The sequence below is a fragment of the Molossus molossus genome, unplaced genomic scaffold (genome assembly GCF_014108415.1).
Source record: "Molossus molossus isolate mMolMol1 unplaced genomic scaffold, mMolMol1.p scaffold_m16_p_6, whole genome shotgun sequence".
NCBI lineage: Eukaryota > Metazoa > Chordata > Mammalia > Chiroptera > Molossidae > Molossus > Molossus molossus.
The window spans coordinates 54,923,372-54,943,965 of record NW_023425399.1 but is presented as its reverse complement, the minus strand read 5'-3'; the positions used below and the strand labels follow the sequence as shown (position 1 = coordinate 54,943,965).

The 20,594-nt window shown below is 46.3% G+C and overlaps 1 protein-coding gene across 4 annotated transcripts; it reads left to right on the top strand.

Annotated features, from left to right (window-relative positions):
* Nucleotides 1-389: 389 nt before the first annotated feature.
* Nucleotides 390-19,774, top strand: MCM2 (minichromosome maintenance complex component 2). Of its 4 annotated transcripts, none has more exons than XM_036245346.1 (16): nucleotides 390-486; nucleotides 1,364-1,551; nucleotides 5,515-5,690; nucleotides 5,807-6,064; nucleotides 7,039-7,258; nucleotides 7,538-7,745; nucleotides 9,416-9,550; nucleotides 9,878-10,069; nucleotides 13,710-13,803; nucleotides 14,690-14,940; nucleotides 15,053-15,179; nucleotides 15,706-15,818; nucleotides 16,755-17,000; nucleotides 17,910-18,092; nucleotides 18,344-18,499; nucleotides 18,969-19,774. In XM_036245346.1, exons 1-16 carry the CDS (start codon nucleotides 481-483, stop codon nucleotides 19,077-19,079), a joined length of 2,664 nt encoding a protein of 887 aa, XP_036101239.1. In that variant the 5' UTR covers nucleotides 390-480; the 3' UTR covers nucleotides 19,080-19,774. The 4 variants fall into 4 exon arrangements, with proteins under 4 accessions (XP_036101239.1, XP_036101241.1, XP_036101240.1 ...); XM_036245349.1 differs by lacking the exon at nucleotides 390-486 and adding an exon at nucleotides 4,408-4,627 and having other exon boundaries at nucleotides 1,465-1,551; XM_036245348.1 differs by lacking the exon at nucleotides 9,878-10,069.
* The last annotated feature ends 820 nt before the right edge of the window (nucleotides 19,775-20,594 follow it).

Sequence of the window (20,594 nt, the reverse complement as noted above, 5' to 3'; positions counted from 1 at the left end):
CAATTCCGGAGCATTTAGGAACTTTGAAGTACTCAGCCTGAGAGCTTTTGGAGAAGCTGAAACTGATTTTCCACTCATAACACAGTTAGGACCTCAGAAAACAAAGTTCTGAACTTCAGTTGCTTCAACTATAACACGGCTTGGTTACGCAGCCAACAGTTGGGGCGGGTCCACTCGCAACAACTCCCAAACTGCTGGTCAGGGAGGTGCTGAGAACCCAGCCAAGCACCATTCAGAGGGTGGCTGTGTTGGCGCTGCCACCGGCACTGTCGGCCCCGCCCCTCCGGGCGTCGTGGGCGGGCCTCCGGGCGTTGTGGGCAAGGCTGCTCCTCTAACCCGCCCCCTGCGACGCCAGCCTATCGCAAGTAGACGCTGACGTCATGCCGCCATGTTCTGACATTTCTCAGGCTGACGGTCATGTGAGCCACTTTTCGCGCGAAAACTAGTTGCTGGAGTATCGGAGAGGAACGCGGCGCTAAGATGGCGGTGAGCGCGCGGGTGTGGGGTTTGCGGGTGGTCCCCGCGGCTCACAAGTCAGAACAGCTTGAGGCGCGGGCAGTGCGGGGCGTGCTTCAGCAGCTGGGGCAACTCTGGGGTCTGGGGCCGCTGCTCACTTTTAGTTCTTGCCCTCGCTGGGTCCATGCCCTGCTTTTCCCTCGCCCCCGCCACGGATCGGTCATTCGGATGAGATTGGGCCCTTGGCCTCTGATTTTTCACGGGGTCTGCAAAACCAGCGGGCCCCGCACCGTTGGAGTCCGCCCGGTGATGCTGCCTCTTCCGCTCCAGCATGGGAGCGCTGGACACCCGGAGCCGAGCTCAGCCCGCCTATCATTTATTCACTCCGCACATGCTTGTTGGGCCCACTCTCTTTGCCTGCGCAGAATGTAACACGAGATAGAAAGGGTCCCGAATCTTCGTGTATTTGTTATTGTAATATTTTTTGTCTGTTTGTCGTGTTTATTGTCTGATCTTTCTACCACCCGTCCGTAAGCATCAAGACCTCTTATGTTTCGGTTGTTCTTGTATCACAGTACCTGGCATGATGTGGGTGAAATGATTGGGAATGCTTGCTTACGGGAAGAAATAGACCATAAATAGGTACATTAATGAGGTATCCTCAGTGATTTGCCCTGGAGAAAACCGTATTGTGAGTGACCATATGTTTGAGAAAGTGATATTTGAGCTGGTTCCCTGTGCTAAGAAGCCACTGGCTCTGCTCAGAGGAGACCATTCCACGTAGAGGAAACAGCAAGTGCAAAGTCGAGGCTGGAAAGGATTTGGGTGATGGAGGACAGGATCGCTTGTGCGGAAGACCACCTCAGAAAGCTAAGTCAGCCCTCACCTTCTCTGTCTTCCCCTGTAGGAATCATCTGAATCCTTCATGGCCTCCAGCCCTCAGCGAAGCTCCCGGCGCACAGATGCCCTGACCTCCAGCCCTGGCCGTGACCTTCCTCCCTTTGAGGATGAGTCTGAGGGGCTCTTAGGCACAGAGGCACCCTTAGAGGAGGAGGAAGAGGATGGAGAGGAACTTATTGGAGATGGCATGGAGAGGTACTTTCATTCAAGGCCCTGCACTCAACAAAGAGTTTTGAAGAGAGTCCATTGTATGTCAGCGACCTTGCTATGGGTGCTAGGAAAGCAGAAAAATCACAGCATTTTGCCTTTGAGAGCACATTGGTTCTGGAGGGAGACAGATAGCTTTGTAGGGTCACAATGTAGGTCCTTGTAACTGTGAGATGTGTGCCCCAGGGGATGCAGGGTGTCTCTAACCTGGTGGACCATATCAAGGGTGTCAGCTGGGAAGGACAGGAAGCAGGCAGCTAAATGTTTTTCTGCAACTGCAAAGAAAGTCAAAGGGAGGAGGGGCTGATTAACCAAGATTTAGATTCAGTTCAGCAAACATGCACCATGCCCTGTGTTAGATACTTTCACACTTAATTAATAAACATATAGGTATGTATTAAAGGTTATTGAAGCTTAATGCTAAGACAGTAGAGTAAACTTTGCAAGGAAGCAAGGTTAGATTTCTACTCCCTTACTCCATATTTACAACCAGGATTTGGTTAGATGCATCAGTAATAGAATTGTGTGAATGCCCAGGAGTCTCAAGAACAGTCTTCTTTTGGGCCTTTCTTTTTTGGGAGTCAGGGTTCCAGAACTGGTTAGTGTGAGAGGACACAGTACAGGCCATCGCACAGTACACAGGGAGTGCTTTGTGAGCCATCCCACACACTGCCATGAGCACTCTAGACCATTTGGATCTTTGATTTAAGCACTGTCATCCCAGACAATCAGGCTGGGTGTGTAGTACATCAGAGACTGTGGAAGGAATGAGGAGTCGGCGACACATCAACCCTGGACAGGTCCTTTTGTGCTGTGGGATTGTTCAGGCAGTGCACCCCATCCCTCATCCTCTGCCTTCTGTTTCCACCTCTCCTTTTTTTCAGAGAACAACAGAGGCCCTTTGCAGGGGCCTCTAGATAAAGGTGTCAGAGGATTAGCTGGGCCCAATTAGACTGGTTTTGTGGCTTTTTAACAAACATGTTTACTGAGCTGTAATTTATATATTCTGAAATTTACCCCTTGTAAGAATACAATTCAGTGCCTTCTAGTTGATTTCCTGAGTTTGGCAACTTTGATCATAGTCCAGTTTTAGAAAATTTTCTTATTAGGAACGTTCATCCCAGTAAGACACTTTGTGCTGGTTCACAGTTAATTCTGATTTCTGTCCCCACCCCTGGGCAGCCAATCTGTTTTTATAGATTTGCCAATTCTGGCCGTTTCACAAAAATGAAATCATAATACATGACTGGCTTTTGTGACAGGCTTCTTTCACATAGTGTGGTTTTCAAGTTCTATCCATGTTGTGGTGTGTGTCAGTACTTAATTCCTTTATGTGGCTGAATAATATCCCATTGTATGGACAGACTGCATTTTTTTTTTTATCCACAATCGGTTGATGGACATTTGGGTTCTTTGCATTTTTGTGCACTTAAGAATAATGCTACTACGAAGTTTTTATGTGAACATGCATTTTCAGTTCTCTTGGACAAATACCAAGGGATGGGATTGCCGGGTTATATGTTAACTCTGTGGTTAATCTTTTGAGGAACTGCCAGGCTGTTTTCCAAAGCAGCTGCAACATTTCACATTCCCACAAATGATGTATGAGGGTTCCCATTTTTCCACATTCTTACCAGCACCTGTTATTTTCTGTTTTTTTTTATAATAGCCATCCTATTGTGTGTGGGGTGGTGCCTCATTTGGATTTTGATTTACATTTCTCTGACGCTTATTGATGTGTAACATCTTTTCCCGTGATCATTTGTGTATCTTCTTACATTTGTATATCTTCTTTTTTTTTCTTTTTTTTTTAGAGCGAGAGGAAGAGAGAGCTAGAAACATCAATGAGAGAGAACATCAATTGGTCACCTCCTGCATGCCCCCAACTGGGAATCGGACCTACAACCTGGGCATGTGTCCTGGCCAGGAATCAAACCAGCGACCTCTTAATGCGTGGGTCGATGCTCAACCACTGACCCACACCAACCAAACACATTTGTGTATCTTCTTTAGAGAAATGTCTATTCAGATTATTTAACTTGTTGAGTTGTAAGAGTTTTTTTTTCTTTCTTTCTTTATTGATTTTAGAGAGAGAGGAAAGGAGAGGGAGAGAGAGATAGAAACATTGACAAGAGAGAACATCTATTGGCCACCTCCTGCATGCCCCACACTGGGGATTAGGCCCACAACCTAGGCATGTGCCCTGACTGAGAATTGAACCAGTGACCTCTTGGTGCATGGGTTGATGTTCAACCACTGAGCCACATAAACAGGATGAGTTGTAAGAGTTTTTATACTGGATACAAGTTCTGTATCAGATATGTGATTTGCAAATACTTCTCAATCCATGGCTTGTCTTTTCCCTTTTTTTTTAATGGTATATTTTGAAGCACAAAAGTTTTTAATTTTGATCAGGTCCAATTTATTAATTTTTTATGGGTTAATTAGAATTTCACTGGGATATTTTATGTGACTTAAAGTTCTTAAAGAGTCAGATACCTTTGCCCTGGCCGGTTTGGCTCAGCGGTTAGAGCGTCGGCCTGCGGTCCTGAGAGACCGGGTTCGGTTCCCGCTAAGGGCGCGTACCTTGGTTGCAGTTTGTCCCCGGCCCTGGTTGGTCGTGCAGGTGGTAGCCACTCGATGTGTGCCTTTCACATCGATGTTTCTCTCTCTCTCTCTTCCTCTCTCTCCCTCCCGCTCTACCTGAACAACAACAACAAAAAAATGTCCTCGGGTGAGGATAAAAAAAAAAAAAAAAAAGAGTCAGATACCTTTTCCCTGAGAATTAAGAATTCAGAAACAGCTGAGCCCAGAAATTAACCTGTCTCTGTCTTCTGTTTCTAGTATCAGCAGTATAGGATTACTTATTCTGAGAATGTAACTTGACAGAGTAAAAAACAAGAAGAAACCCCCAAATAGTAGTAGTTTCCCTAATCACCACGTACCTGACAAAAGGAAGAATTCAAGAGGATTATCTTGGGGAGACAGTGTGGCATCAGGGAACAAACATTGCGATTTGTGGTTGGACTGGATCTTGATGCCCAACTCTGCTGAGCGACCATTGGTAAAAGTCATATCATCCTCTAAGCATTAGAGTCTAATACTCAGTTTCCACATCTTTTGGCTGGAGCAGTGATGTCTATTTCTAGAATTATAGAGAAGAGAGCAGGACTTTGTTCTTCGGGGGTTCCTTGTTAAGGCATCATTCCTCTTCAAATAGCTGATAGATGACATTGTGGAAAATTAACTCTGACAATCCTGGAAAAGCTAAGAGGCTTGAGCCAGTGGGCAGACATATCAGGGAAGCTGTTTGGCTGATGTCAAAGAAGACCTTCCCAGGACTTTAAGGTGTTTGAGTTGGCATTGTCTGAGAGGGAGAATTCCTGCCAGTGGGGGAGCTGGGGTTGGTTCTCTGAAAGGCCTTTCTGTGTGAAGGTTTTGTGGTTCCTCCAATTCCTCTTTCTTATTGGGTACTTAAAGCTGTCTGGAGAGTCCACCCCACTTTTATTGTGGGAAAATACACAAAAAAAATCTCATCTTAACCATTTTTAAGTATTCAGTTCAGCGTCATTAAGTACACTTAACATTGTTGTGTGACCATCACCATCATCTCCAGAATTTTTTCATCTTACCACACTGAATTGTACATTATTTGTATTTTTGTGACTTGCTTATTTCACTAAGCATAATGTCCTCAAGGTTTGTCCATGTTGTACTATGGCTCAGACTTTCCTTCATTTTGAGACTGAATAGTATTTCATTGCATGGATAGACCACACTTGGTTAATCCATTGGAGATCCTTTTGATCTTTCTGTGTTTCTAGCCTGGAAACTCTTCAGGCCTGCCCAGGCCCAGGCTCCTGAGCCTTCTGGAACAAGCCCTGTTCCTGGGTGGCGTTAGGGTATTTTTGTTTTTTTGACACTAACAGGGTCCATCTGGGGGTCTCTCAGGGACTACCGTGCCATCCCAGAGCTGGACACCTATGAGGCTGATGGACTGGCCTTGGATGATGAGGACGTAGAGGAACTGACAGCCAGTCAGAGGCAGGCGGCAGAGCGGGCCATGCGGCAGCGTGATCGTGAGGCCGCCCGGGACCTGGGCCGAATGCGCCGTGGGCTCTTGTATGGTAGGTTGAGATGTCTACAACCCCAAGGGGACTGACTAGTCCTGCTTCAGAGCCTCAGGGAGCTGGGAAGGAGTGCTAGGGAAGACTTCACACCAGGATGTCCCTTTTGTCCCCAGACAGTGATGAAGAGGATGGGGATCGCCCCACCCGGAAGCGCCGCCAAGTGGAACGGGCCACAGAGGATGGTGAGGAGGATGAGATGATCGAGAGCATTGAGAACCTGGAGGACCTTAAGGGCCACTCTGTGCGTGAGTGGGTGAGCATGTCAGGCCCCCGGCTAGAGATCCACCACCGCTTCAAGAATTTCCTGCGCACCCATGTGGACAGCCATGGGCACAACGTCTTCAAGGAGCGCATCAGTGACATGTGCAAAGGTTTGGCTTTTGTACTCCTGGCCTCTGCTCACAACAGGCCGCCTTGCAGAGCTCTCCTGAAGAAAGTTATCATTTTGGCCCTATAACAGCACATTAAATAGAGACACGGAATACAGGGAACATTATATAACTTGCTTGTTGCTGGACAGGAACTAGGACCTGTGCCCATGATAATTCATCTTTCAGACAAATGCAAAAAATATTGCCAATCTGCACTAGAACAGTCCAGCCAACTGTCCGTGTCTTTTAGCATGTTTAAAATTTGGCAGGTTTGCCTCGGCCCGATGGCCCAGTTGGTTGGAGTGTTGTCCAGTATACCAGAAAAATAGCGAGTTTGATTCCCAGTCAGGGCACATACCTAGTGTATGGGTTTGATCCCTGTTTGGGGTGCATACAGGAGGCAACCATTTGATTTTTCTCTCCCTCTGTCCTCCTTTCTCCTCCCCCATCCCTCTTGCTCCCCCTCCCCAAGTCAGTGAACATATCCTTAGGTGAGGATTAAAGAAAATATTTTTGGCAGGTTTTATGTAAAAATATGGTTTATTACTTTGATTATAAAGTAGTAGCATATTTCTGTGGGACAGGAATTATTTTAAAAGGAGGCATGTAGTTCTTTGTTTCCTGCTGTCTTCTCCACACCCTATGTCTTAATTTGAAATATTTTATTTTTTGGTTTTTTTCCTGGCCCTTACAGGCATTTCATGTTGCAGCCCTGCTATATTGGCTACTCTGTGTGTATTATTTTACTTAATTTCTCCAGCGACTTTGTACTCTGTGTGACATCCTCATTTTACAGATTGGGAAGTTGAGGCTCAGGATGTGTCACTATATCTAAGTCACATAGTTAAAGCAAGGTGGACTTGGAAGTGAGAGTTGCGCTTACTAGCTCAAGGACTGGGTGGGCAGGTTCTCTCTTCTCACTGTGAGACAGAAATTATCTCTAGCTTAATACTCAGTTTTATTCCCATCTCTAGAGAATCGTGAGAGCCTGGTGGTGAACTATGAGGACCTGGCAGCCAGGGAGCATGTCCTGGCATACTTCCTGCCAGAGGCACCAGCAGAGCTGCTGCAGATCTTCGATGAGGCTGCTCTGGAGGTCGTGCTGGCCATGTACCCCAAGTATGATCGCATCACCAGCCATATCCATGTGCGCATCTCTCACTTGCCTCTGGTGGAAGAGCTGCGGTCACTGAGGTGAGCTGAGGATAGGACGGGGTCTAGGGTCCAGTCCTTGGCACCCTGTGGTTCAAGCATCATTTGAGAGTGGCAGTGGATGGCTTCAGCCAAGGAGACCCCTCTGCCATGACTTCTGGCTTGCACAGGGATGGAGTGTGATAGATCTGGTGGCTCCAGGCCCCAAATTTTTGGAATCTCATGTTGGAATGCTCTCACATGCTGTCCTCACCTCTCCAGAGGGCACATGGGTCAAGCATTAGGGCTCCAGACCTCTGATGTGTCCTCTCATCTCCATAGGCAGCTGCACCTGAACCAGCTGATTCGTACCAGTGGGGTGGTGACCAGTTGCACAGGTGTCCTGCCCCAGCTCAGCATGGTCAAGTACAACTGCAACAAGTGTAGTTTCGTGCTGGGGCCTTTCTCTCAGTCCCAGAACCAGGAGGTGAAGCCTGGCTCCTGTCCAGAGTGCCAGTCAGCTGGCCCTTTTGAAGTCAACATGGAAGAGGTGAGCAAGCACACCGCGCTGGCTGCTGGCCGTCTCTGTCTCAGTAGTCCCTGGTATATAGGTGCCTGACCTTTTAGGCAGTTTGGAAAACCAGCACAGGCAGCTGAGGGAAGCAAGAGGGTATTGTGTATTGGCCATACCTTAGGGCAAACCACTTCTTTCTGGCCAGCCTCATTAGTTTTGCCCATATGGTGTTTTCAGAAACACAAGTTAATGTTTAAAAATCAATTGATTTTGTTTAACACACCAAAGTTTATGACTTCTCATGAAAAATAGGAAGATCTGGCTAGACTGAGCTCACTTCTTGCCCAGCTGCACCCTTAGCAGGGCACCCGCTTTCCAATCCATCACTCACATGGGCACCTGTAGTCTCATCAACACTTCCTCTTGATGTTTCTGGTACCTGCCTCTGTGTGTCTTTGGTTGAGGCCCTGGATTGTAACCACTTTAGACACTATTGTGTTATGCTTAAGAGATGGTGAAAGCCTCTGGGCCTTAGCCCCAGGCAGCTTACATGTGCCTTTGTATTTGAACAGCTTCATCTGTAAAGTCCTGGTACCTGCAGTGGAATCACACATCTTGTGCCTTGCTGTCCTAAGTATTGGCAACTCACCTCTACTGCTCTACACTTCTGAGAAGTGCCCTATCCATAGCCTCCTTGCCTTGCCAGAAAATGCCTGGGAAATTGTGCTTATGACAGCCCGCAGCCAAAAACTGATCTATTTAAAATTTCAAGTACACCTTGCTTGGTGAAAGATACCTGCAAGACTGGTCATCACCTGAGCCCAGGCTTCTGTCCAGGCTTCCCTGCTCTGTCTAGCTTCTGTCCCTTTACATATTCCACCTTCACAAAAGTATCCTGCACAGGAGCAGAGCTTGAGGCTCCACTTCTAGGGAACTTGAGATGGTAACTAGTAGAGGATTAATAATTATAGCTGACATTTCTAGAGTACTTTTCAGGTATTAAGTGAAACATATGTAGTCTTCACCATACCCTATAAGGTGGGTACTATTACCCTGTTTTGCCACTGAAGAAATTGACTGGAGTTACCCAGCCAGGTAATGACTCAAAGGATTAGAAGTCAAGACATTTTGACCCAAAGTAAGCTCTTTAAACTGCTGTATTATGTAGCTCTTTTCTAGACAGTAAGTGATATAAGCACAATGTTGGCACATGATACTTGATAATCAGAGCCCACACTAAATGTAATTTTTTACTTAGGCATCAGTTTAAGTGCTTTGTATTTATAGCTTGATTTAATCCTCATTAGGAGACTGCATTTGGCAGTATTAGCATCCTCATTCTGCATTGAAGACACAGAGAGGCAGTCATCTGCCCAAGATCACACAGTGTAAATCACAGAGCCAGGATCTGAATCTAGGCAGCCTGGCTCCATTCACATGAGGGTGCTTGACCGTCCAGCAGTCAGGACACATCTAGCAGGGTGGTGTCAGGAGTTGGGGCCTTCCACTGATGTGCTGGTTACAGTGGGCTCACTCCCTGCTGTCTTTGGCTTTCTGTTTCCTAATCAGTAGTGGGGAATAACAACACTGTCTACTCTCCTTCACAGGGTTGCGGTCAAGGTCAGGTGACATAATTCAGTGCTTGGAGGAATGTGAAGTCTGCTTTACAGGGACCGGTCTCATGAATGTTCATTTGTTCCTTTCAGACCATCTATCAGAACTACCAGCGCATCCGCATTCAGGAGAGTCCCGGCAAAGTGGCAGCTGGCCGACTTCCCCGCTCCAAGGATGCTATTCTCCTGGCCGATCTGGTGGACAGCTGCAAGCCAGGAGATGAGATAGTATGTGGCCAGAAGTGGGCTGGGAGGGAACTGAGTTACTAAGGAGATTTGTGTGAGCATTTGTGATGGGTCAGGGAGGGATCAGTGGCAGCTGGGGAGTGGGCTGAGATGAGTTCTTAAGTAACCCTTGTACTAGACTGGTTATCTGGAACAGTGGGTTGAGGACTAGTTATACTTTGGTTTTATTGAGTTTCTTACCTTGGTGTCTGTAACATGGAGGACTTGAAGGAGAAGCAATTGGATGAAGCCAATGTGTGAAAGTAGGCCCAGCTCCCACTTTGACCCCAGGGCTGGCCTTCCTGACCATACGGTCTCCCCTTTCCCCAGGAACTGACTGGTATCTACCATAACAACTATGATGGCTCCCTCAACACTGCCAATGGCTTCCCCGTCTTTGCCACAGTCATCTTAGCCAACCACGTGGCCAAGAAGGACAACAAGGTTGCCGTGGGGGAACTGACTGATGAAGATGTAAAGATGATCACTAGCCTCTCCAAGGACCAGCAGATCGGGGAGAAGGCAAGTTGAAGTCTTACAGGGCTGCCATGCTATACAAGAAACCCAGGGGCTCACGGGGGGTGTTGTGGGTGCCCAGGGCTTACTGCCCAAGCTTTGGCTACTACTACCTCTGCCCTGAAACCTCAGTCTTGATTCCCAGGTATTTGAAACTGGGTTCCTATGTTTTATTCCCAGTGGCAGCTCAGTAAACTTGCCTTGATGGGAGTCTCCACACTCCACAGGGAGAGCATAAATGTTGGCATCAGGGATTGACTTGAGCCTGTGCCCTCCCCCCGCCCCCCAGTTAGGACAAGGTTATAAGGATTCATCAGATTGTGTAGAGCCCAGGCTTGAAGTTGAAGTGGAGGCAGAGCAGTAGGAATAACTTGTCTTGTGTGGGTATCCCCTGGTATCAGACTTCTACCCACAGTCTTCTCCAGAAAGAGTGCCACCGTAATATGGTTTTGTTTTAGTTTTTTTTTAATCCTCACCCGAGGACATTTTCCCATTTTTTTGTTCAGAGAGAATGGGAGGGAGAGAGAGGAAGAGAGAGAGAGAAACATCGATGTGAAAGGGACACATCGAGTGGCTGCCACCCTCACGACCAACCAGGGTCGGGGACAAACTGCAACCAAGGTACATGCCCTGAACCCGGGTCTCTCTGGACCGCAGGCCGACACTCTAACCGCTGAGCCAAACCGGCCAGGGCCCGAGGACACTTTTTGCATTTATCTTCAGATAGAACCGGAGGGAGAGAGAAACATCAATGTGAGACAGACACATCGAGTGGTTGCCACCCACACTACCCCAACCGGGCTGGGGACAAACTGCATCTGAGGTACATGCCCTTAGTGGGAACCGAAGCCGGGACTCTGGTCCACAGGCCGATGCTCTAACTGCTGAGCCAAACCAGCCATGGCCACCGTCACACTTTAAAAAATAATTACCAATTCCTTTATATTAGTTATTTGGTTGGTTTTACATTTTCCTGATTATCTTAACTGTTTTTTGTGTGTTTTTTTTTTAAGTTTCTCCGAGTCACTATCCCAGTAAGGCCCACACATTGTGATTAGTTGATCTGTCTCTTAAGTCTGGTCATCTTTAGATCTCCTCTTCATGTCTTCTCTTGCAGTTTTTAAAGAACAGAAGATACTGAATCATTTGTCCTGTCTCATTTTCCATGTTCTAGATGTTGCTGATTATGTCTATATTTAATATACACCTGTTGACTGTTTTCTGTAAATTGGCAGTCAGATACAGAGGCTTCATCAGACTTGCATTTGAATTTTTTTTCTTTTTGGATGGGGGTCATGGCAGGACTCCTGCAGGGGCAGACTTCCACCAGGAGGCATGTGATGTTAGCCACTGATAAGCTTTGGCTAAATCCATCCATTCTTAAGGAGTGCAAAATAAGTCTCTAACTCTAAATCTGTCTTTTTTTATTTGCTGGAATACTTCTACATAGAGAAACTGCTTTTCATTAATTATATTGACTACTCCTGGGTGGAACTCCTATAGGAAAAGCAGGATGTTTGATTATTTCCCTTTATTTAGTAGTTTTCAAAATAATGAATTGGTTCAAAATGATGAATAGTTTACCCTATGAGGTAACCACTGTGTGTCATAAAGTTGTGGGTTTTAATGTTGTTGAGATTTCAGCACTGATTATTGCAGACTCCTTGTATATATCCTGCCCCAGACCTGGAATCGGCTATTTCTCCAAACAGCCCTGTAGGAAGTATTCTTTCCTTTCAGTGGGAAATAGTATTTGGAGATGTCTGCCTCTAGATGCACGAGGCCTGGACCACTGTGAGCCACTATGATAACAGTGCTAGCAACCTCTACTTGGAGTAGGTTTTGCAGTAAATTTTAGGGCCAAAGAAAGAACCAGGAAATGTGTAATGTTGTGGAAATAGACCTCCACTCCTAACTTATATAAAATAGTGGCAAGAGGTATTTCTGGTGCAGCACCACTGGTACCAGCAGATCCTCTTTCTGGAAGGACCTTCGGGCACACTCTCCTGGTTGTGGTGGAGAGTGGCCATACATGCAGTAGACTGCTGACCCTCACCCCCAGCTCCAGTTTTCAGAATTGGGTTTCCCTCATCTTCATGCTTCTAGGGATGCCAGAGGGAGTAACTCTCCCACTTGGCTGGTGGCAGAGGCAAGACAGCTGGATCTAGTGCTTTGGGGGTGGGTCTCCCTCAGCACTTCCAGGGCTGATTTCCCATCAGAGCCCCATCCCTGGGGCCTGGTGCTTCCTAAGCTGCTTGGTCTGACCTGTGAATGCTTTGCACAAAATGGAAAGATTGAGAACAGTGCAGGCACAACCATGCCACAGGTAGAAGCTGACTTCCATCAGCAAGATGTATCTCTGATGTCTCTAGTTTTATCTTTAACATTCAGCAGGTTTTGCATTCTTCTCTCTCTTCTCCTCCTCCTCCTCCTCTCTCCCCCAAGAACAGAAAAATGGAGAATGTTTCAGTGACTCACCAGTTGACATTATCTGAATTCCTGGTGGCTGCACCTCCAGATGCTCTGTATTTGTGTTTCAGTACATCGTCTACATATTGCATTGTGTGCTCATTACCCAAGGTTTAGTCACCTTTCATCATCATATATTTGACCCCCTTTACCCTCCCTTCACCCTTCTTCCTGCTAGTAACCACCATACTGTTGTCTGTGTCTTTGAGTTTTGATTGTTTTGTTTGTTCATTTGTTGCTTTCTGTTTTATATTCCACATATGAGTGAAATCCTATGGTTCTTTTTTTTTTTTTATGTTTTTATTGATTTTTTAGAGAGAGAGGAAGGGAGAGAGATAGAAACATCGATGTGAGAGAGAAACATCGATCAGCTGCCTCCTGCATGTCCCCTACTGGGGATTGAGCCCAAAACCCGGGCATGAGCCCTGACTGGGAATCGAACCAGGACCTCTCATTTCACGGGACAACACTTAATCCACTGAGCCACACTGGTCGTGCCTATGGTACTTTGCTTTTTCTGTCTGATTTATTTTGCTTAGCATGATATTCTCAAGATCCACCCATGTTTTCACAAATGACAGTATTTCATCCTTTCTTCTGTATTCCATTATATATATATATTCACCTCTCCACTCATTCATTCATCCATCAAAAGTCACTTGCATTGTTTCCATGCCAGACCTGGCTTTGTATTATATTTCTTCATCACAGCTCAGCCAGGAGGCAGACAATTGTATAAATGCCTCACTTAGAGCTTACAAACATCTGTGAATTGGGTAGTGTTGCCTCTTTTCCATTTGAGGAAACTGAGGCTCAGGCAGGCCACAGAGCCCATGTAAGGTGTCTTTCTTCTGTCAGAACCTGGGTTTTGTCTCCTTTCTGCTCTTGGTCTGTAACCCTGGGGTTGTCCTTTCTGAACTAGGATAACATAAAGGGGTCTGACCAAAGTTCTTTTAAGCTTTTAAGTTCTGTGATTTTCAGAAAGAGCCAACTAATGACAAGGGTCATAGTCATAGGGCAGGGCATAATTCCTGGACCTGGTGGAATTAAAGTAGCTATAGAGGGGTGCTTTGCGGCTGGAGACTTCCCCATCCCTTCAGACTGGAACAGGGTGGTTATCTGCCCAGACTTAAGAGCAGAGGTCCTGTTCCCATGGCTCTCTCCCTTTCTTCCTCAGATCTTTGCCAGTATTGCTCCCTCCATCTATGGGCATGAAGACATCAAGAGAGGCCTGGCATTGGCTCTTTTTGGAGGGGAGCCCAAAAACCCAGGTGAGCAGCCTCTGCAGGGAATTTAGTAGGAGCCAGGTTCTACGTGTCAGACAAACAGAACTCTGTATTTAAAGCTTGTTAAGAGGTGGCCATGTATGGCTCAGTCATCATAGGGAAAACAAAGCCCATGGCATGGCATCTTAGGCATCATGGTGTCCCTTGCTCTACCACTGCCTGCCTGTCTTTGTAATGAACAAATTTATCTTTGCTTCTCTCTTATTTTTAAAACTTGATCTTTTAAAAAGTTGTTTTGAATTTGTATAGTACATCCTCTTCTTAAATTGTTAAAAGTCACAGAAAAGCCAAAGTCACTGTTCACCACCCTTTTTAATCTTAGTCCTTTCCCTGTAGGTCACTCTTCTGGTTATCGTGGTGTGTACACTCCCAGACCTTTATGTGGCTGTTCATAGACTTAACACGCGTACTTAGAAAACACAGGATTTCACTTAAAAAATGCATGTTTCTCTTTACAGTTTCTGTATGTGTGTGTAAGTGACTAGACATAAAATACCAGTTTAATTTTTCTCACTCAAGTAACACATCTTTTGTATCTTTTGGTATTAGTGCATACTGAGCAAGTTCATCCTTTTAAGTTACTGTGTCATGGTCCATATAGCATAATGTATTTGGTTACCCTTCTAGTTGGAGAACATTTAACTTGCTTCAAGTTTACATTTACAAAGAACATATTTATACATACTTCCTGTGCACCCATTTTTCTGGGTCCATTGCTCAGAAGTGGGATTGCTGATCCTAGGGCATTACAGTCTTTTCTGGAGAGAATATTCCTTTGCCATTAATACTAACCTGAGAAATTGGATATAAGCCCTATACCCCCTGACCTCCCTTTTGTCTCCACTTCCTCTCCCCATCTTGCCTCCTCCAGGAGGTAAGCACAAGGTGCGAGGTGACATCAATGTGCTCTTGTGTGGAGATCCTGGCACAGCCAAGTCTCAGTTCCTCAAATACATTGAGAAAGTGTCTAGCCGTGCCATCTTCACCACTGGCCAGGGGGCTTCAGCTGTGGGCCTCACGGCATATGTCCAGCGGCACCCGGTCAGCCGGGAGTGGACCTTAGAAGCTGGAGCCTTGGTTCTGGCTGACCGTGGAGTATGTCTCATCGATGAGTTTGACAAGGTGAGTCCTGAACCTTGTAGGTGATGGGATTTCAGGTGTGTTGGCTAAGCCCTTAGTGGGGACAAGTATTCATGCGGCATGTTGGGGAAAATCATGCATTTGACTTTTGCAGATGAATGACCAGGACAGAACCAGCATTCATGAAGCAATGGAACAGCAGAGTATCTCCATCTCGAAGGCTGGCATCGTCACCTCCCTACAGGCTCGCTGCACTGTCATTGCTGCTGCCAACCCCATAGGTACACCTGGCATAATAACTGGCAGGGCCCAGGACCTGCCAAAGGGAACAAGACCCAGAGAGACCTTGCCTTTGTGCATCAGGAACCTGTAACACCCCTCGTCCAGCTGCAGATCTGAGTTAGGAATTATGTGACAAAAGGTGTTTCTTTCCTGCATGTCCTGCCAGAGTGGGAAGTGGTACCTCTGGTTTTTTTTTTTTTTTTGAGCCGTATTCTCACAACCACCATGACCATTCTTCTCAGAAGACCTGAGAGAAGAATCTAGGTCATTGTCTAAGTGGAGGTAGAGTTGGTTGTCAATCCCAGCCAGCAAGTGCTTAGAAAGCCCAGGCACCCTCGCCTGTCTGGTTGGCTGTTTCTGCCGGGAGACAGCAGGTGCTGAGTTTTCATCCTCTTCTAGTTCCTCTACCAAAGTTCTCTTCCACTTCAGTCACTGAAGCAACTTTGGGTTGGAGAGAACTTTCTGTGGTTCCAGAAAAGAGGATCTGCAGGAGCATGATCCATGATAGGTTCCTTTGTGTTACAGGGGGCCGCTATGACCCATCACTGACCTTCTCAGAAAATGTGGACCTCACGGAGCCTATTATTTCCCGCTTCGACATCCTGTGTGTGGTGAGGGACACAGTGGACCCAGTCCAGGTACACAACCCCATGTCCCAGTTTCCATGCAGTAAGTTCTGGGAACCTCTTGTGAGGCTTGGGGCCTATGGTGTGCCAGGCACAATGAAAGGGCACTGCATGGACCATTGTGTGTTTTCCATTCTTGTTCTCATGTCCAAAGTCATCCTTGATTTCTCTTTTCTTCGTTGGTGCCCCTTCCTAGCTGCTTACCCAACACAGGCCATACTCTACTTCTAAGTTCTGTGGGTCCTACCACCTGAGTTCACTTGTTGCTTCTCTGCTATAACCTGAGTTTCAACTTCTCTTTCTCTGACCAAAGTGCTGTGGTATCTGGTGGTTAGTCTCCTGGCTTCTATTCTCATGCCCATTTAGACCGCCATTTAGAAGCCAGACTGTCTTTTGAAAGCATAAGTCAGGTTGTGCCTTTCCTTCTTAAGAACCTGCTAGCAGCTTTCCCTGTAACTCAGAGAATCCACCATCATTGCTGTGGCTGCCGGCCCTATGAGATAGATCTCTGCGCTTGCCTCTTCTTCCTTCCCTCACTTCATTCACACCTTAAAGATGCCAGGTCTTTGAACTTGCTCTTTTTCCTTCCTGGAATGCTGTTCTTTGGGATTGTCAAATGACAGAGGTATTCTAGCAGCCTTAGCTGGAGTTTCCTCAGGTCCTAACCCATTGCCTTATTTCTCAGCACATGTTACTTTCTATAATTAATTTTAAAAACTGTGTCTTCTCTACCCTCACTAGGAGGTGTGCTCCATGAGGGCTCAATCACATTTATGAGTGGACCCAGGTACCTGGAGCTGCCTGGCATATAGTAGGTTTGGGATATAAGTATTGAGAGAGAACATTCTTCTGAAACATATCAGCTTATACTTCTTCTAGCTAGCTGACTTCCTCCCAGCCAGGTCACAAAACTCCCCCTTAAACCTACCCTCTTTCATCTTGTTTTAGGATGAGATGCTGGCCCGTTTTGTGGTTGGCAGCCACATCAGACACCACCCTAATAACAAGGAGGAGGAGGGGCTGGGCAGTGCCCTAGAGCCCACCATGCCCAACACATATGGCTTGGAGCCCCTACCGCAGGACGTCCTGAAGAAGTATATCACCTATGCCAAGGAGAAGGTCCACCCAAAGCTCAATCAGATGGACCAGGATAAGGTGGCCAAGATGTACAGCGACCTGAGGAAAGAATCCATGGTGCGGGTCCTGGGAGCAGGATGGCTGGGCAGGGTGGGGTTGGGCGAGACAGGAAACAGGTGGCAGCTTTCTCATCCTTGTAGTTAGTTAATCCAAAAAGTGCTAAAACAAGAAGGCCTTATACAAGAAACTTACCTTACACCTAAAGTGTTTTGTTTTAGATGGCATTTATATGTGTATGCATTTATCTCTGGGGGTATAGGGCCAAAGTCTTTTGATAGCCACTAATTAATTTTAATGTTGACTTTGCATAAATCTCAGCTAAATGAGCAGGTGCTCTGAACTAGTTATGATTCTTTTACGGTGGGATGAGGATTTAAAGGCAGCCTGTAAGCATTTGGAGTGCAGAATTCTTACAGATTGATCTTTCTTACCCACCTAATCAAGACAACAACTTTTTCCTTTTTTTAAATTTTATTTATTTATTTTATTTTTTGGTATGTGCCCCTAGAGGGAACCGAACCCAGAACTCTGGTCCGCAGGCCGACGCTCCAACCGCTGAGCCAAACTGGCCAGGAATTTCCTTTTTTTAAAACCTTTTAACTTCATCAAGTCTTCTCTGAGCATTCAACTTAGTTTTCATAGAAACAACAGCTTATTTTCTCTACTTGGCTCATGACAGTAACAAGGACAACGGGCCACAAGTATAACGAACTCTGGGATGCATATAAATGAACTGCTGGGATCAAAATGTGCAGGTGTGATAGTGGCACGCCATAGCATAGACATCCACTGGGCACTACCAAACTTCAAAAAGGAACAGAAAGTATGAGCTCAGTGGGTGTCTCTGTTTAGCACTTCTGCCATAGAGTATTTAGATGTGCCCTCTGGGTTTGGGCTGTTAGCATTGCCACTGCCATTTTCCTTGCCTCTCTTCTGCCTGAGAAGATAAGTTGTCTTCCTCTCCAGGCGACAGGAAGCATCCCCATCACCGTGCGGCACATCGAGTCCATGATCCGTATGGCAGAGGCCCATGCGCGTATCCACCTGCGGGACTACGTGATAGAGGATGATGTCAACATGGCTATCCGCGTGATGCTGGAAAGCTTCATTGACACACAGAAATTCAGTGTCATGCGCAGCATGCGAAAGGTGGGTGTGAACTGAGGTGGGGCTCCTTTAGAGCTAAGGGTCAGCTTAGCACAGGAGGCTATACATGGACATCTTGAGACACTGGCCTGGACACTGGGCTTTGCTGTGCTACCTGGCAGCAGAAACTCCTTGATCTGGCTGCTCTTGCTGGTAGTGAAGGGAGCATGGCAGAAGTGGGATGACCACATCCTTTAGTGTCTTTGAGTGTCCTGGTAGGGAGGGATGATGATTTTTACTCTTCTCTCATGCAGACCTTTGCCCGCTACCTTTCATTCCGGCGTGATAACAATGAGCTGTTGCTCTTCATACTGAAGCAGCTAGTGGCAGAGCAGGTGACTTACCAACGTAACCGCTTTGGGGCCCAGCAGGACACTATTGAAGTGCCTGAGAAGGACTTGGTGGACAAGGTATGTGTACAGATGGGAGCGGAGGGGCAGGGTTGCTACCTGGGAGCAGTCAGTCATCTTTGGAGGCAAAAGGTCTTTGTTCTGTCAGTGAGTAGGTGGACCTTGGATGAAAGCCATTTATTGTTTATAATGTGCTGAGCACTGTTTCATGCACTTATAATCTTGACAGCAGCCGAAAGAGGTAAGTCCCGTTACTGTCATTTCATCATACAGAGGAGACAGCACAGGGCAACTGAGTAGCTCTCCTGAGCTCATGGGAAGTTGACAGAGGTAAGATGGCAAACCTGTGTCTAGTTCCAGACCCTGACATAGCCAGCCTCTGTCCTGATTGACTTCCCTATAATGGAGATATGAGCCCTGCCTAGCTTGTGGTAAATGGGCCTTAGAAAGCAAACTGAATCCAGGGCTACGTGGACTTAGACATTCTGGAATCCATTCCCAAGGCTCATTTGACCTTTCCTCCTCTTAGGCCCGTCAGATCAACATCCACAACCTCTCTGCCTTTTATGACAGTGAGCTCTTTCGGATGAACAAGTTCAGCCATGACCTGAAGCAGAAGATAATCCTCCAGCAGTTCTGAGCCTCCATAGCAGCTTCCTCATTCTGGCTGGGAAGTCATTCCAGTGTTCACTTCACTCTGTGCTTCAAGGATATAAAACCCAATTGCCGGGGGACACAGAGTGTGGTGGGGCAAAAGCTGGCAACTGAAGCATCTGGCTTCCCCAAGTCTGCGGGGCTTGGGTTGTGGCTGGGACTGTTGCCATTTATTTCTTAGGCTCCCTTCCTGCTTTTCTCACCATCTTGGGTGAACATGCTTTGTCAATGTTTCTTTTTCAACTGCTCGGTAACCCACCATTTACAGGAGGTTTGCTTCCACTTCATCCTGAATCGAATCTAGTGTGTTCAAGATACCCACAGCCTTTTAGGTGACTGAGCATATAAGGGTGTTACAAGAACTATTGCCTTCTTGGCTTGAGTTTTATGTCCTGGCTGCTTTGGCCACTTTGGCTAAAGAGCAAGCTCAAGGTATTGGGAGTGTTTTTCTGGACTCTCCTTCAGGCTTTTCTGAGTGGAGAAATCGAGTGGGCAGAAAAGAGTGCAACCCCTCTACCCTCTGTAGTGACACAGCTTGATTTCCTGCAGGAGGAAGAGTCAGAGGGATTTGTAAGGTAATGAGGACTACTGCTCATACTGCTCACTCTTGCTGTGTTAATCTTTTTTCTCCTCGATACTCATTTCCCCATTTTCTTTTTGTTTGTATATTCAATTTCTGTTTCTGTGGTTTAAATTTTTAATAAAATCTAAATACTGTTAATCTGTTGGTCTCAATTCTGTCTTAATATCATAGTACAGGCTTTCCTGGACTTCCCTTGAAGGCCCTTTCCATCTTCTGCCTTTGGTGTTCTGAAGGAGGTAGGTGAGGCTAGAAGAGCTGTTTTCTTTGTGGATGTGAAGAAAGCTAAAACAGTGTGGCTCTACCTAGGGAATTCAGTCGGCAATTGCTATCTGTATGATCCCTCTGGAATCCATGGGAACCATAGAAGAGATTTGTATACCAGGAGGGACTGGAGGTAACCTGGCCCTGTTTCTGATTGGAGCAATACTTGTTGATGTAAGAAATGTCCAAACCTGCAGAGATTTTTATGAGTTTATTAGAACCAAACTGATAATTGCCAGGAAGCAAAATCTCAATAAATTGAGAAAATACCCTGGAGAAGGACAGATTTGCATTTTATTTTATACATTATAGCCAAAGGAGGAGGAGTAAGGAGGGCTACATGAAATTCATTGGTGGTAGGTTAGGGAGGCAGGAAAAGGCAAAGCTGGGAAGTCTGAGACTGCATAAGAAGTAAAATGAAGAGACAAATACTTCTACATTGGTGGGTATGGGATAGTTAACATTTACCGCACAAAGAGATGGTATTTGGGCAGTAAGATAACGAGGAGTTCCTGGTTAGGTGCTCTAATGGAAGATTGTTAGGTGTCTGGATAAAGGGGATTACTCTGACCCTTTATTGTAGATTATCGTAGACGCAAAGACTGGCTGGCTCAGTTAAGGTAAAAATAGACCTTTGTCAAGGAAGATACAGGCCTA